The 14,271-nt window shown below is 37.1% G+C and overlaps 1 protein-coding gene across 1 annotated transcript; it reads right to left on the minus strand.

Annotated features, from left to right (window-relative positions):
• Positions 1-1,118: 1,118 nt before the first annotated feature.
• On the minus strand, positions 1,119-7,411 carry LOC130986613 (coatomer subunit alpha-1-like). The gene is made up of 3 exons (XM_057910070.1): positions 6,948-7,411; positions 5,161-5,655; positions 1,119-4,472 (listed from the first exon to the last, which is right to left on the minus strand). Exons 1-3 carry the CDS (start codon positions 7,153-7,155, stop codon positions 1,519-1,521), a joined length of 3,657 nt encoding a protein of 1,218 aa, XP_057766053.1. The 5' UTR covers positions 7,156-7,411; the 3' UTR covers positions 1,119-1,518.
• Positions 7,412-14,271: the final 6,860 nt, after the last annotated feature.

Below are 14,271 nucleotides of genomic sequence, written 5' to 3' on the forward strand. Positions count from 1 at the left end.
ACCCGGGACCTCACTGTTCACACACAGGAGGTCGCACCGCTTGGTGTCCCATCGGGGACTATTATCTTCATTCTTCTAATGTGAAAATATCAGTGTTGGTTAGAACCACCTTTACCACCCTTAATCAATAAATGTTATGAAAAAAAACAATTAATTAATAGTTGCATTTTAATAATCAAGAATATCTATACATATTAAAATATCAACTTTAGTGGGTACTCTTTTTTCATCCAATTTTGGTGGAATTTATTCACTATTTTATACACACCTTTTAACCATTTACTAAAATTTGCACCCTCCAACCAAATTACTACAATTTTTGTGGATGAAGAGAGTATTATTATTTATTTATTTTCTTTAAAGGTATTTCGAATTCTCACTCCAAAAGTGGGTAGGAATTTTATGTTTCAAAGTTACTGGCTCTTTTAAATTTTTCTTCAAGCAAAATAGGTATTCTCTAGTAGCAACAAAGCATTTGGAGACATCCTCATGTGCTGTTCCTCCCTGCGTAGTAGAGCGAGATCTCAGGTCTCCCCTCCTCCCCCAATAATAATAATAATAATAATAAAGAAGGTAGTAGTAGTAAATAGATTTTAATTGGGTGTTGATTTTTTTACTTCGTTTTTTTACTTTTTCAATGGATAAATAGGATGTAGATTGCGTACAAGCAAATAATCTTAATTCTCAAACGACTGCTAGATGACACACTTGTTTTTAGGTTGAATCTGATTCGAACCCATCGGCCATTCCCATTATAAATATTTGGAACTGCAATTCTACAATCATCGCATTTACCATTAATTAAACCAGAATTTTACGATTAATTTAATCCAAATTTCCAAAGGGAAGCCCACACTTTTCTAGTAATAAGAAGTAATCATTCTCAAACAGAGAACATCTTATTTCCTCACAATATTTAGCTAAACAAAAAAAGAAAAGAGAGCAAGCTCCCCAAGCATGAAAATGTAAGGAGGAAAGCTCGTAAAAAATGATACGCTTTTTTCTGATCCTTGTACAAATTAGTCCGTAATCTAAAAAAAAATAACCTTGATAAATTTAAAATAAGTGAAACGAAAAGAATAGCTCTTCAAGGGAGAAGTGAAGAAGCAAAGTAGATATGTTTGGAAGCCAAGAAATATATAAGTAGGCAAAATGTCAATTACATCTGCAAAAATAACTTTTTAGGATCCATTGGTACTACTAGTACTAGGTAAAGGCACGTCGAGTAACGCACACTAAATTTCCACACTGCATAAGAATGGTCGAAAAGTCAAAAATCTTGCACAAGTTTATTACAAAGGAAACTGTAGACTGTAATCATAAAAATAAAACAAAAAAGGGCAGACGATTGCAGAAGGAAACCAGATATTAAACAGATATATAAATCCGAGAAGCATCTCAGTCTGAAGCTCCTACCTCTTAAGTCTCTCCAGGTGTCGGTCACGGTCATCACAGGTGTAGCCGCTTTCTGAAATTGTGAAAAGGTCAGAAACAGAAACAAGCAATTGTACAATCAAATCATCTCATCTGCGAAGGAGAACAGAACAAGCCAGAAGCATTAACTCCTACTGCCGCAAGATCACAAACAGTGCAGACTATCCCTTGCTGAGATGGAACGAAATGTGTAGTGCAGTATGGGCAGGTTAAATCTCTCTGCCCCCTATAGATTGGAACATATGTCGCTCCACAAACAACGAAAGGATTTCTGAAATCATAGTTGAGTTGCGTGGCATCCGTCATACTCCTTTCAGCAGCCTGCAGAACCTGGCGGGCCTGTCTTGCTTGATTCTCATTACTTGGATTACTTTCCAGAAGCCGCCTGGCAAAGTTGGCTGCAGTGCTCAGATTTTTCGCCTTGAAGCAAACAGTCATTGCACTGGTCAGTGCAAGTCTCAAGTGCGGTGGCTGGAGCTTGCAATGGGTGAAATATGCAGCAAGTTCCTGCTGACGAACTGGATCGTCCTTCAGTTCCCTCCTCTTAAGCTCCATTTGCAAGCCAAGAATATATTCCTTTACCACGATAATCAATTCCTTGACTTCATCCACCTCTCTTCTTGTTTCAACCACAACCAGTGGAATTGTGTGAAGAATTGACAGGAAATGTCGAAGAGCTTCAGAAAACTTTCCAGCAGTCGTTGCTCTGTAACCAACCTTCAGCTTCTCATCTAGTTGAGAGAAATTGAAGATAAGAGCAGGGGGACCTCGCACATTGGGGCTTGCTGATTCACTCCAGCCTCTCTCTACTGCAACAGATATTACTGGTGCTGAAGTACAGGCACGCAAATAACTGTGACTGCCCAAGTGAAGATCAATAAATTGCGACTTTAAAGGGGCAAAATTGCATATTCCTAACTGGCGGCCCAATAAACGCAATGCTGTATCAAAGTTGCCAGCAGCTGCATGTTCAGCAGCAAGAGATGACTTTTGGACCCAAATTTGGCTCACAGGCATACCAGGTGTGGGGCAAACAAAAACAGAAGAACGGGCATTAGAAGCCGCCTTTGGCGTATCAGTATCAGGAGGCAGATCTAGATCCTCAAGATCCCATCCTCCCTCCTCATCATTCTCATCGTGCACCTCTTCCTCCTCCAGCGCCATATTGATGTCTCCATTCTGCAGATTATCCACGTCACCAATATCCAAAGCCTCACCCCAATCAGCATCTGCAGCCTCTTCATACTCTTCTTCTGCACCTCTACCTGTGTCGTCAAGAGAACCCTCAAATATGCCTTTACTGACCATTAACAGAGGCCAATCTCCAGCGCATAGCACTGGACTTGGGGGGATCAACAGAGAAGCTTTCCTCCCTTCAGGCAGAGAAGGAACATTATCCCCCAGTTTTTCAGACAAACGCTCCACTACATCATGGAGCCCATGAATGGAAGCTGTTATGCAAGCCAGGGGCAAGTGACCCGCATTCTCCAGAATTTTCACACGCTCTCGCACATCACCAAGATACAATGCATCATGAAATTGGCCCATAACATCATTTTTCACCTCGGCAATTTTCATCATCTTCGACAACTTGTCCAGATTGCCAGTTATAAGATAATGAAAAGAAAGCCTCTCAAAGTTCTTTGTCTTCTGGTATGCATATTCAACAATTCCTGCATTTCCCTGCCGAAGGGCCTCTACTCCTAGCCTGTACCAGTAATCCTTCTCATCAATCTTTTTAGCAGATTCAAGGGCTTTCTCAATGTTACCGCTTTCAAGGGCTAAGTTGAAGCGTGTTCTCTCATCCTTTACAAAATAGAGAGCAACTTGTGGGAAGCCCTTCTGTTGCAAATATGCAATCATGGCTTGTCCACATAGTTCTGAATTCTTTATCATACTCATAACATGATCATATCTCTTCTTCAGCAGGGACAACTTGAAAATATATTCTGTTGAATCAATAATGATCGGACGATTTTTCCCATCTCGGTCCAGGCAAAAGATTGTATTCCCATATATTTTTGTTACATACACTGGAACATCCAAGGTCTTTATAATTCCACTATCCCCATTAGGCAGGCAATACTTAATGTGCGTCAGTGTAGTATAGATAAAAACACCATTATCATCCCATGATCCACTCTTGACACGAATGGTCTCATGAAGAGTGCAGCGGTGCACAAGCTTTTTATCAGCAATAACAATTGAATGCTTGCTCAGTAAAGCAACACTCTCCATATCCTGAGACCAAACCACATACCTAACAAAAGAAGCTTGAAGATCTCCAAGAACAATTCTTTGTTGGAGATCAAAAATAACAACCTTGTCCTCAGCCCGGCAGAGCAGATTCCCAGTACCAGCATAGAATATGGCATCAGTAGCAATAGGCAGAACACTCTTTTTCACTACTTCATTTTTAAGGTTCTTGACCAGGACTTGGTTGCTGCTCTTCTCAAGCACAGCAAACCTATTTCGAGCCACAAAAACAGCCGAACCCCCAGCACCTCTTTTGGCCTCTTGAGCTGTGTCGCCTCTGCTATAGCTATCTTTGGGTATAATGTAGAGCTCATACGAACCACCATCCACATCTGAGCAAACCAAAATCGCATTCTCGGTAGGACTATAAGAAAGAGTGCGTGGCGCTTGATTCAAACTATTAGAACCAGGACGACGGATTGGTATCAGCTGTGTATCTTTTTGAGTGGAATACTCAAAAGTGCGTAGAAACCTATCCTTGACATAAAACACAGAGTCACCGCTAACAGAAAAGGCAGGACGTTCTCTCTCTAGCTTAAAAACAATCATGCCACTATCATGACCAGCAGCAAGAAGATTCATCTCGGGGTGGGCAGAAAGGATCCAGAACCTGTCATGCTCCCTGCGGAATGTCTGCAAGCCAGTTCTTTTAGTAGCATCCCAAACTCTGATGCTCTTGTCTTCTGAATTTGATACAATAATGTCCTGCCTTGCATGGAACAGAACACAGGAAACATTGTTCATGTGTCCTCTCAACGTGTCCACCTCCCAAGCCTTTGTATCTGAAAAATATATTATCTTGATGTTATTGAAGAAATATACATGTATATATGACGAGAAAAAAAATTATGACTAACATAAAATGTCTGAATAACAAAACAAGATCTAATACTCAACTCCTACACTCTCAAATAAGCTAAACTGGAATTTGTCCTCTCATGATTAGAGCAAAATTTATGACTAACACAAAATCTCTGAATAACAGAACAAGAACTAATACTCAATTCCTACACTCTCAAATAAGCTAAACTGGAATTCTCTCCTCAGCTTCTTCAGGAGGAGTAATTGGCGGTAAACCACAACGCCTTATAATCCTAGAGTAAAGCAATAGAAAATACAAAAAGAACTCATCAACTCAAATTAAAAACCTATATATCATGAACCACCCATTTTACATTTAACAAATCACATCTGGTTTGCAAACTGAAGCAAACAATTTCAAGACGTGATATATAACAAACAGGTTATCTCTAATATGCTTGTCTCCGGACAACCATATCAACAACAACCATATCAATGCAAACACTGCCGATCGAGATGTGTATGGTCTCCCTTTTACCTATAGTAGCTTTCCTAATATCATAGTCAAAACCATTAAAACAATAAATACATATTTTTTATATTACTCTTATAAAATAACAGTATATCTCAAGTAGCACTTCAAATGTATAAGTGATCAAGCCAATATACCATTCATGCGCCAGATTTTTACTTGGCGGTCATCAGCTCCAGAAACAATCAGAGGGAGAGTTGGATGAAACGAAGCCCAGTTAACCCCTCTATCGTGGCCTTCCAAGACATACTTCACAACAGCATCAACCCCACCAAAGAAGTCCGCATTCATTTGAGACAATCGCAGAATGTCATCAGCAGGAGACACTGTTTTCTTCCTCAAGGCACCAATATCCCAAACACGAACAGTCTGATCCAAAGAGGCTGAAACGACCAAATCTTCTTTGGGATGAAATGAAGCACACATGACATAGTGGTTGTGCCCCGTTAATACAGAAATGCAAGTACGTGATTGCCAGTTCCATATTCTGATTGTCTGATCATCACTTGCACTTACTATCCAAGGATACTCATGATGGAATTGGACTGTCCGGATATAGTCAAGATGACCAAGAAGAGTAAATAGACATCTATGCAATTTATAATTCCACACCTTAATTTTGTAATCATCACCTGCAGAAAGAAAATATTGGTGCATAAATCAGAATATGAATCTAGTATCAAGCCAAGAATCAAACACGGCAGAAAGAATCTAATGGGACCTGCATTCCATCATATAAATTCAAGAACTCTCCTGCAGGAGTCAGTTCAACTAAGAGTTTCATATCAATGTATTGGCACAAACAACAAAAGAAAAATTATCAAAAGCGCTATGTAAACCTGAGGCACAAAGGCCTCCTATTGACACAAGGCGCTAGGCACAATTAAATCGGTTACCAGTAATGGACTTCAAAATGTTTACACGTTCTTTTCTCAAAGAAAAATACCACGGAAATAATCAAGCAAGAGGAGTGAAACACATGATCAAGTAAGACATAGAGCCTAGGCATGCTTTTGACTACTATGAGTAAAAGAGTGAACAACAGTGTGCGTGTGTTGGCCAAGCGGTAAGGGGTTAATGCCTAAGGCCAAAGATCTTGGGTTCGAGTTCCAGTGGCGCGGGCGCGGCCTTTAAATTTCTTTATTTAATATTATAATTTATCAAAAAAAAAGAGTGAACAGCATGACATTCACAAACATAACTACTTAACTAGATAGGCTAGATGCGCCAGATTGAAACTCGCTAGTGTCTGTCTATACTATGCAAAAGATCATATAAAGGATCCGCTAAGGTGAAATTAAAATGACGAGAAAAATCCTATTAAGTCAAATCAAGCTCCAAAGACACAATATCCACCAACAATCAATCGAGATAATGAATACCAGAGACGAAACTATATAGGACATTAATACCTCTGCCTTAACAACCCTATGTTAGAATGATAAGAAACCATTAGCTTGGATTTACATAATGAAACACTAAACATGGCACCCCATTGATGAGACGGCCTAAATTATGGGACATAGAAGTCAAGATCAGCATTGATCTACAAACACTATCTTCTAATTACAGGACCAAATACGTGAACTCTAATGTTATTTTAATAACAGTGAACATAATTTAAATCAGTTATCGGTCACTTACATCAAAAAGCATACGGGATCTAATCCACCATTAAACTCACACTACGGCGATCACAGAATCCGCAAAACAATGATACACTCACAAATCAACATCGTGAATCAAAATTCATAAATCAACCAACACCACATCCAAATCAGCAGATCCACAACCAAAAACACTCCAGTCACTCCAAAAGCGCAAATCCACACCAGAGCAAGCATGGATCACATTGCAATAACACAACCCGAAACAACGTCCACGCAAAGCAAATGAAAAAATGAACACGCAACGAAATTCAGACCTCCGGAGACGAAAAGCGGCTGCGATTTGTGGAAATGAACGCCGCGAACAGGCCCGTCGTGCTCATCGAATCGGTCGATGAGGGTGCCCATGCGGTAATCCCAGAGCTGGATCACGCCGCTGTGAAGACTTGCGAGGATCCATGGGCGCTTGCTGTGAAAGCTCAAGCCTTTCACTCGATTGCTCTTGGTCTCGAATTTCGTCAGCATTTTGGGCCAATCGTCTCTCCACCTATGATCGCGCACGGTGAAGGAATGGAGAGATCTGAGGTTAGTGCCAGAATTTGGAAACCCTGATCGAGATTTAGATCTGTGAAAAATTGGGGATTTTTAACGACATGGGTGTGGGATAAGAAAGGGGGGTGTAGGTTAAAGAGAGTGCGTTATTTCTTTGCGCTTGCTGTAGATCTACTCTACTCGCCCAACCAGTACTGGATTAATGTTCTGAACAATGGTTTGAGATGTTAAAACAAAATTCAGCCTATTTACTTGATATCTATAGTCCATTCAAAAGTCAACATTTTAATATGAAATCTATTTTTAAATTCAGTGATAATTTTATAATTTTATAATTATAATTAAACTAAAGATTTATTAAGAAATTAATATTTTTTTTATTTCCTTTTTATCTACCTTCTTATTTGTTTGTTTGATTTTTTTTTAGAATTGTGAAATTCAACTAATTATAAAATATATAATATGCATATCAAATTAAAGATCACAACAATAGCTTTGATTTGATATATTTTATACAAAATATTTAATTTAAAATGTAAAAGTTATATTTATTTAAAGGTTGAATTTCTTTTTAAAAAAATCCTCTCTCATTTTTTTAAACAAAACTATTTTTCAATTCTTTTTTATTTTTATTTTCATTCTTGGATTTTATTTCTTTTTCATAATATCAATTTTCATTATTGTGATTTCTTCATTATTTTTTATTTTTTCAATTTTCATCTCAAATATATTTAATTAAAATTATTTTTTGTTATTATACTGTAAATATGATAATTGAGTTGATATCAATTTTATATAAATATAGAACTATAAAAATGTTTCTCGTATATTGCACAGGTGCAAATGCTAGTAAATATAATGTTTTAAAAAAAGTCTTTAATATAAACATGATTACGCGAAATAGAAATAAAATAAATTATCTACTAAGAAAACATATACGATAATTATAAATATAAGGGGTAATGACGTCAAAGCTGATGAACTTTGGCCCGATTTCAAACTTTTCCATGAACTTCAATTTTTACCTTCAATTCCATGAATTTAAACGCTTGTTCAATTTTTCCACACTTTCAAGCTCCAGTGCATACCGAACTGACATGGTAGTATCGAACTGACATGGCGCTTACTTGGATAAAAAATTGTACACTTGGAAAATAAACAAAAAGAAGAAGAAGAAATCTATCCCTTTCTTTTTCCCCTCCATGTCTGCCGGCCTCTTCACCTACTGCTGCTCGCCGCCGCCCTACTCCTCTTCCACCACCACCGCCCCATTTCTCGGGCCCCCTCACCGCCGTCAACTCCCTTTAGTGGGGAAAGCTTGAAACTTTTCTCGCCTATTTGTTTCTCGAGAGAACTAGAGAGAAGCACGAAAATGGGTTCTATTTGTGTATACGGTCTCCAAATTCTCAAAATGTACAGTGAAAGAAATCGGCGCCGGAACCTCTGTTCTACCTTCGTTCTTGACAGTCTTTGCATCCTCCTTCTCCCTCTCGGCCCCCAAAGAATTATCCTTGTCTACCAACTTTCCGCAAAGACCCTTCCCTCTCTATCGAAATCTCATCCGCCTCCATTCAGACTTCCTCCTTCTCCCATTCTCCTTTATTCAAATCTTCCTTCACCACCAACCCAGAAGTCGAGCAGAGATTATCGATATGATTACCACCATCAATTTCATTCACAGCATTTCGCGTGGAGCTCGAATCAAAATTGCCACATCTGGGGTTGGAATTTGGGGCGGAGACGGGGGCAGGAAAAGGATTAGGGTTGGAAGTCGTTGCCACATCAGAGTCGGAGGTTTCAAGGCGGGAAAGGGCTTTGGCACTACGACGGATGTGGATTTTGAATTCTTTTGGCGAGGAGAAATTTGGCTAGTTTGGAGAAATCGTCGTGGAGATGATGATTGGGGAGGTTGATTGAGGAAACTCTCGATTGTTTGCAGGTGACGCCCCTGAAATCGAGCCGTCGAAGTCAGCAAAGCCGCCAGAGTATGAGAGAGAGATGTTAGAGCGGCGAATGTAGTTGAGAGAGAGAGGTTTGGGATAAAACGATGTCGTTTTAGCCCCAACTAAACGACGTCGTTTTAATTGTCGACCGACATTGCCATGTCATTTATAAGGTGAATCAAAAATTGCCATGTCAACTTGTAATTTGGGAATTTATGAAAAGTGTGGAAAAATTAAACAAGCATTTAAATTCAGAGAATTAAAGGAAAAATTTGAAGTTCATGTAAAAATTTGAAATCGGGCCAAAGTTCATGGATTTTGGCGTAATTACCCCTAAATATAAAATATCTAGTTGACAATTTTCAAATCGAAATTTGTCCGAGTTGAGAAAAAATAAATTGATTTCCAATCCGAGCTGCCGGATTTAATAATACCAATTGAAAATTTGTATCTTTTTTCTTATTCTTTCTACATTCTAAAATCCGAAATTACGTATTTCTATTCACGCTTTAAAAAAGATACAGATGATCGCCAAGTTTTCAAGTCCAATCCAAATTCTAAAATCCTATGATAATTCATATGTTGTCACCAAAAAATTATGTTCATGACATGAGCAACGTTGTGAATAAGTCGAACCTACCAGAAAATTTTCCCGAAAGTCCAACATTTTAAGAGTTCAACCCAACCCCAGTCATCTTATTTTTATGACCCAATTTGTTCTATTTGAGCCCAAAAATTTCTATAGCCCAATTTATTTTATTTTAGCCCAAAATATTTCTACTGCCCATTAATTTGTTCGGGCTTTGGTTGTATTCACATTTCTCTAGCCAACTTTATAAATTTTGCTAGATTAAACTAATTAAGTTTGTGCTTTGTTTATGCGAGGTGAGACTTCTTATTATATACTCATTTTGTTTTATTAATCTACGACTCAAGTATCAAGTGGGGAAATATTTTTACAGTGGTCACGTTTATTTATTCAGTTGCCTATTTACCTTTCTGATGGACCATTTTTTTTTAAGTTGATTGTTAAACCGATACTTTGACGAAAAATGGTGGTATATATATATTTTTCTCCTTTTTTCACTCATTCATACGCTTTCTTAATTGGAAAATTATCCTTGAACAAGAAGAAAAGTTTTTCTGCATAGCCCATTTTTTCACTTTTTCATTCCAATTTGTGATAATATTATCATAAGTTATAGGTGTGATAATATTTTTCCATATTATATATTTTTATGATCTTTCAATTTTACCCTTAAAATATATCTCTAATTTAACTCATCTCGATATGTTTCTCTTCTCTCTCTTCCTTTTTTTTTCTCTCTCTCTCATCATAATATTTTCATATATTTTTTCACCAAAGAGAACATGAGATAAAAAGAGTGGGGATCACTAAAATACAAAAAAAAAATATTTTTTCTTTTTCCTTCTTTTCTATACATCACATCGGTGCTTCTTATTCTTCTTCTGCAATACAACGATGTCTTGTTCTTCTCCTTCTGCAATTGAGCGCCCCAATCTTCTCATTTTCATAATCTATTCATTTAGGGTGTGTTCTCTTTGATGGATAAATTTTATCATGGGAAAATGAGGAATAACAAAAATTTATATTTTAAATGCCTTCTTTCTTTTTCTTCATTTTCTACAAAAGAGAAGTTCATCATTTTTCATTCATTCTTTTCACCTCAAGAAGGGATAATATTATCACTCCATTTTTTGTGTGATAATATTTGTTAGGTCCGGAGGGTCTCGAATAGGTGTATGGGGGGAGGGGGAATACACATATGGGCTATTTTTCTCCTCTAACACAGAGGGATCTCAAGATAGAGATCAAAACGAAACTTTACAAGCAAACTATGACACCTGTTAACAAAAAGGAGTTTTGACCAAACAGGGTTGACGACTGATACTGAAAACTCTTCAGTAAGGAGTTATCAGTTAAGTTGAGTTATCAGTTAAGTTACTGGAACTTAACTGATGCACGTAGAGGCTTCAGTTGAGTTTGCTAAAACATAGATGATATCACTCTTCCTGACTATCAGAGGATAGATCATTCAGACTGATATCGTACGCAGCGGAAATAACTTTGTTTCGTAATAGCCTCGGTTGAGCACGTTGTTAGTCTTAGGTTTCTCTTTGCAGTTATTCAGTATTCAGTTTATCAAATGAAAGAGCACAAGTAAGAATGTAAAACTGAAAGCTGTAAATAACACAGAGACTTTTACGTGGTTCGGAAAACACTTCCTACATCCACGGTCGGTTGATCAGACCAACAATCCACTCCGCAAGTGCTTAACTGGTGCACTGCAAACCGAACCGTGTGCTTGCCGGGTGCACACAACCGTACCACTGAAGATTTCACTCTTCAGTACCAACACTTCACTCGCGTTGGATTTCTCACTCCTAGCACAACCCGCGCTAGGATCTCACGGAGTCAGAGTACCTTCCTGAACTCCTTACCACTCAAACACTCGATTCTATCTCTCGAAAGGAGGTTTGAAAACTTGCCAACTATACTTCAAAGAACGAGTTCTTTGGAGCAAGTTTGACCTAGGCTTCTGGGTAAACAGAGGTTTGCCTAAGGTCTAAGAGAATGTGTGTAATCAGCTAGTGACTGCTTTTTGGCTTTGGAATTCTCTTCTTCGATTCAAGCTTTGGGGAGGTTAAGCTTTTGACTGAGAAACTATTTTAGCAGAGTTTCAGCTTATGTCGTTGAATCGGTGAAGATTGAAGTGATCCTCGAACACTATTTATAGGAGAGGTCTTGAATAGATCCGTTGGCGGAGAACGTCTTCAAGATTTCTTCCGTTGGAGAGCATTTCGAATTTGGGCTGAGGCTTCAATCTTCGAGGTTCCTTGTTTGGTGGGAATGGCTATGTTGAAGAGCAGGAGATGTGACGTCTCTGATAAAGTAGCCACCAAATAGGAATGACCTCTACAGAGAGGGATGATCCTGAGATCTCTGCATTTAATGCGGCTGTACTATGTGAGTACGTGACTTCCTTTTGAACGTTGAAAGTTCAGTACGATGAAGAATGTTTAACTGATACTTGACTTTAGTATCAGTCCGCTGAGTCCACGCGGCACGCATTAAGTAATCAGTTCCGAACTGATTCTTCAACTAATACTTCAGTTGGTATCTTCAGTCTTCAGGCTTCAGTCCTTCGTCCTTCAATCTTCAGTCTTCAGTCTTCAGAACCGCAAGCTAAACTAGAAACGAACTCTAACACTTGAGTTCAAACAGTTCTAGTCTATTACAATTAAGACCTATGGATTTTGGTATCATCAAAACAAGGATTAGGATATTCCACAAGGTTCCCAACAATATTATCCCTCCTTGAAGTGAAAAATGGTGAACTTCTCTTTTGCAGAAAATGAAGGAAAAAAAATAAGGCATTTAAAGGCATAAATTTTTGTTATCCCTCATTTTTCCATGATAAATTTATCCATAAAAAACAACACACCCTTAATTGAAAAAGATTAAGTTTACACATTTTTTCTTTTGCCTTTTTTGTTTTCGGTTATTTTTTCTCCTAAAAATCCCATCACATTTTCTTGTATTTGACGGAGTTTTTTTTTTTTCTTTTTAATATGTTGACGATCCTTTGGAGGCGAATTAATTCCTCCATTGTCATTCTATTAATTTCAGAGAGCATCAAGTATGTGGTAATTGTTCTTTCTACTTTTTATTGCATCTTGCAATGCTTTTGAAATTAATCTAGAAAAAAAAACATTTTTCTATGTTCATTAACAATATTTTTTGGTCAACATTAGAGAGAAAGGAATTACACCTTCAACTATATGTCGATTCAGGATTTGTTGTTAGGTAGGGTTGAATTTATTGATTATGGAGCCTGAAAGTATTTGTGTGGGGTTCAGAGACAGTAGCCCTCAAGCTAAATTTTTTTGGGCAGTCCGTATAATTTATTTTTGTGTCCAAGTAGAATTTTAATGGACTTAGTAGTAGAACTCAATCACTTACTATAATAGCTTACTATAATAAATAAATTGCTCTTATTCCATTGATTCAACAACAAGTACAATGGAAGCACATAAAAAACTACATTTATACATTTTTTTAAGAAATAGATTCATTTTCTACAAAAATAAACTATCTTTAATTATTAATAGTTCATAATCTTACTTTAACTAGATGATTTACTCAAACTCAGTATTGAAAATTAACTAGGAAATGAAAAGAGAACACAAATAACATAAATTTAACAAATTAATATAACAAACCACCGTAAAATGTTTAGCAATTAGCTTTAATGCTACGATCATTAAACCAATATACTATTATGTTATCTATTGTATTTGTTATATATATTTAAAAAAACTCAAAATTTGAGAAGAGGCTTCGGTCTCCCTGGATCCGCCACTGCCTCATGCCGAAGTTATCCTATAAAATATGCCTAAGCAAATTCATGAGATCAAGACTTCCTTCTCAATGCTAGAAGGAAGAAGCACAGTCGGTGAAAAATAAGAGGAGCAAGGACGTTGTGATGTTCAAGGGTTTACGATTCAAGTATCTTTATACACTTCATGTGTTTGACTCTGAGAAAACCGCGAAGTTGAAGCAATCTTTTTTACCAGTTTTGTGATTGGAATTCCTTGATATAATTAGGGGTAAAGAAAAGAAAATATGTTGATCTTAATTATATGAAGAGCGAGAGTCGTGGAAGAGAGTAATGGGATACAAAATGGAGAAAATACGTTGTAAAAAAAACTTGGGATACAAAATGGAGAAAATACGATGTAAAAAAAATTTCTAAAATTTTGGAAAGGAAAAGAAGAGAGAAGAGGGAGTAATGGGATATAAAATGGAGAAAATAGTGTTAAGAATCTGCCTAAAATTCTGGAACAAAAAAAGAGAACAGAGAGAAAATTCAACAATAAAAAGTTTTTTAATTTTATATTAACTCTTTTATTTTTGTTTTGTTTTGTCATAAAATAAATTGAGTTTTAAAATTTATGATATTTTTTCTTATTATCTATTTTATAATATTGTTTAAATGTAACAGCCCGACTCCCGGGAGAATAAGAAACGGCTACTTAATGGGATTGCTCGACTTTGTTAGAATAAAATGGTTGATATGTTCTTAGACTCGGGTAATACATTGTTAATAAAGGAGTGCCACAA

Source organism: Salvia miltiorrhiza, chromosome 5 (genome assembly GCF_028751815.1).
Source record: "Salvia miltiorrhiza cultivar Shanhuang (shh) chromosome 5, IMPLAD_Smil_shh, whole genome shotgun sequence".
Classification (NCBI taxonomy): Eukaryota; Viridiplantae; Streptophyta; class Magnoliopsida; order Lamiales; family Lamiaceae; genus Salvia; species Salvia miltiorrhiza.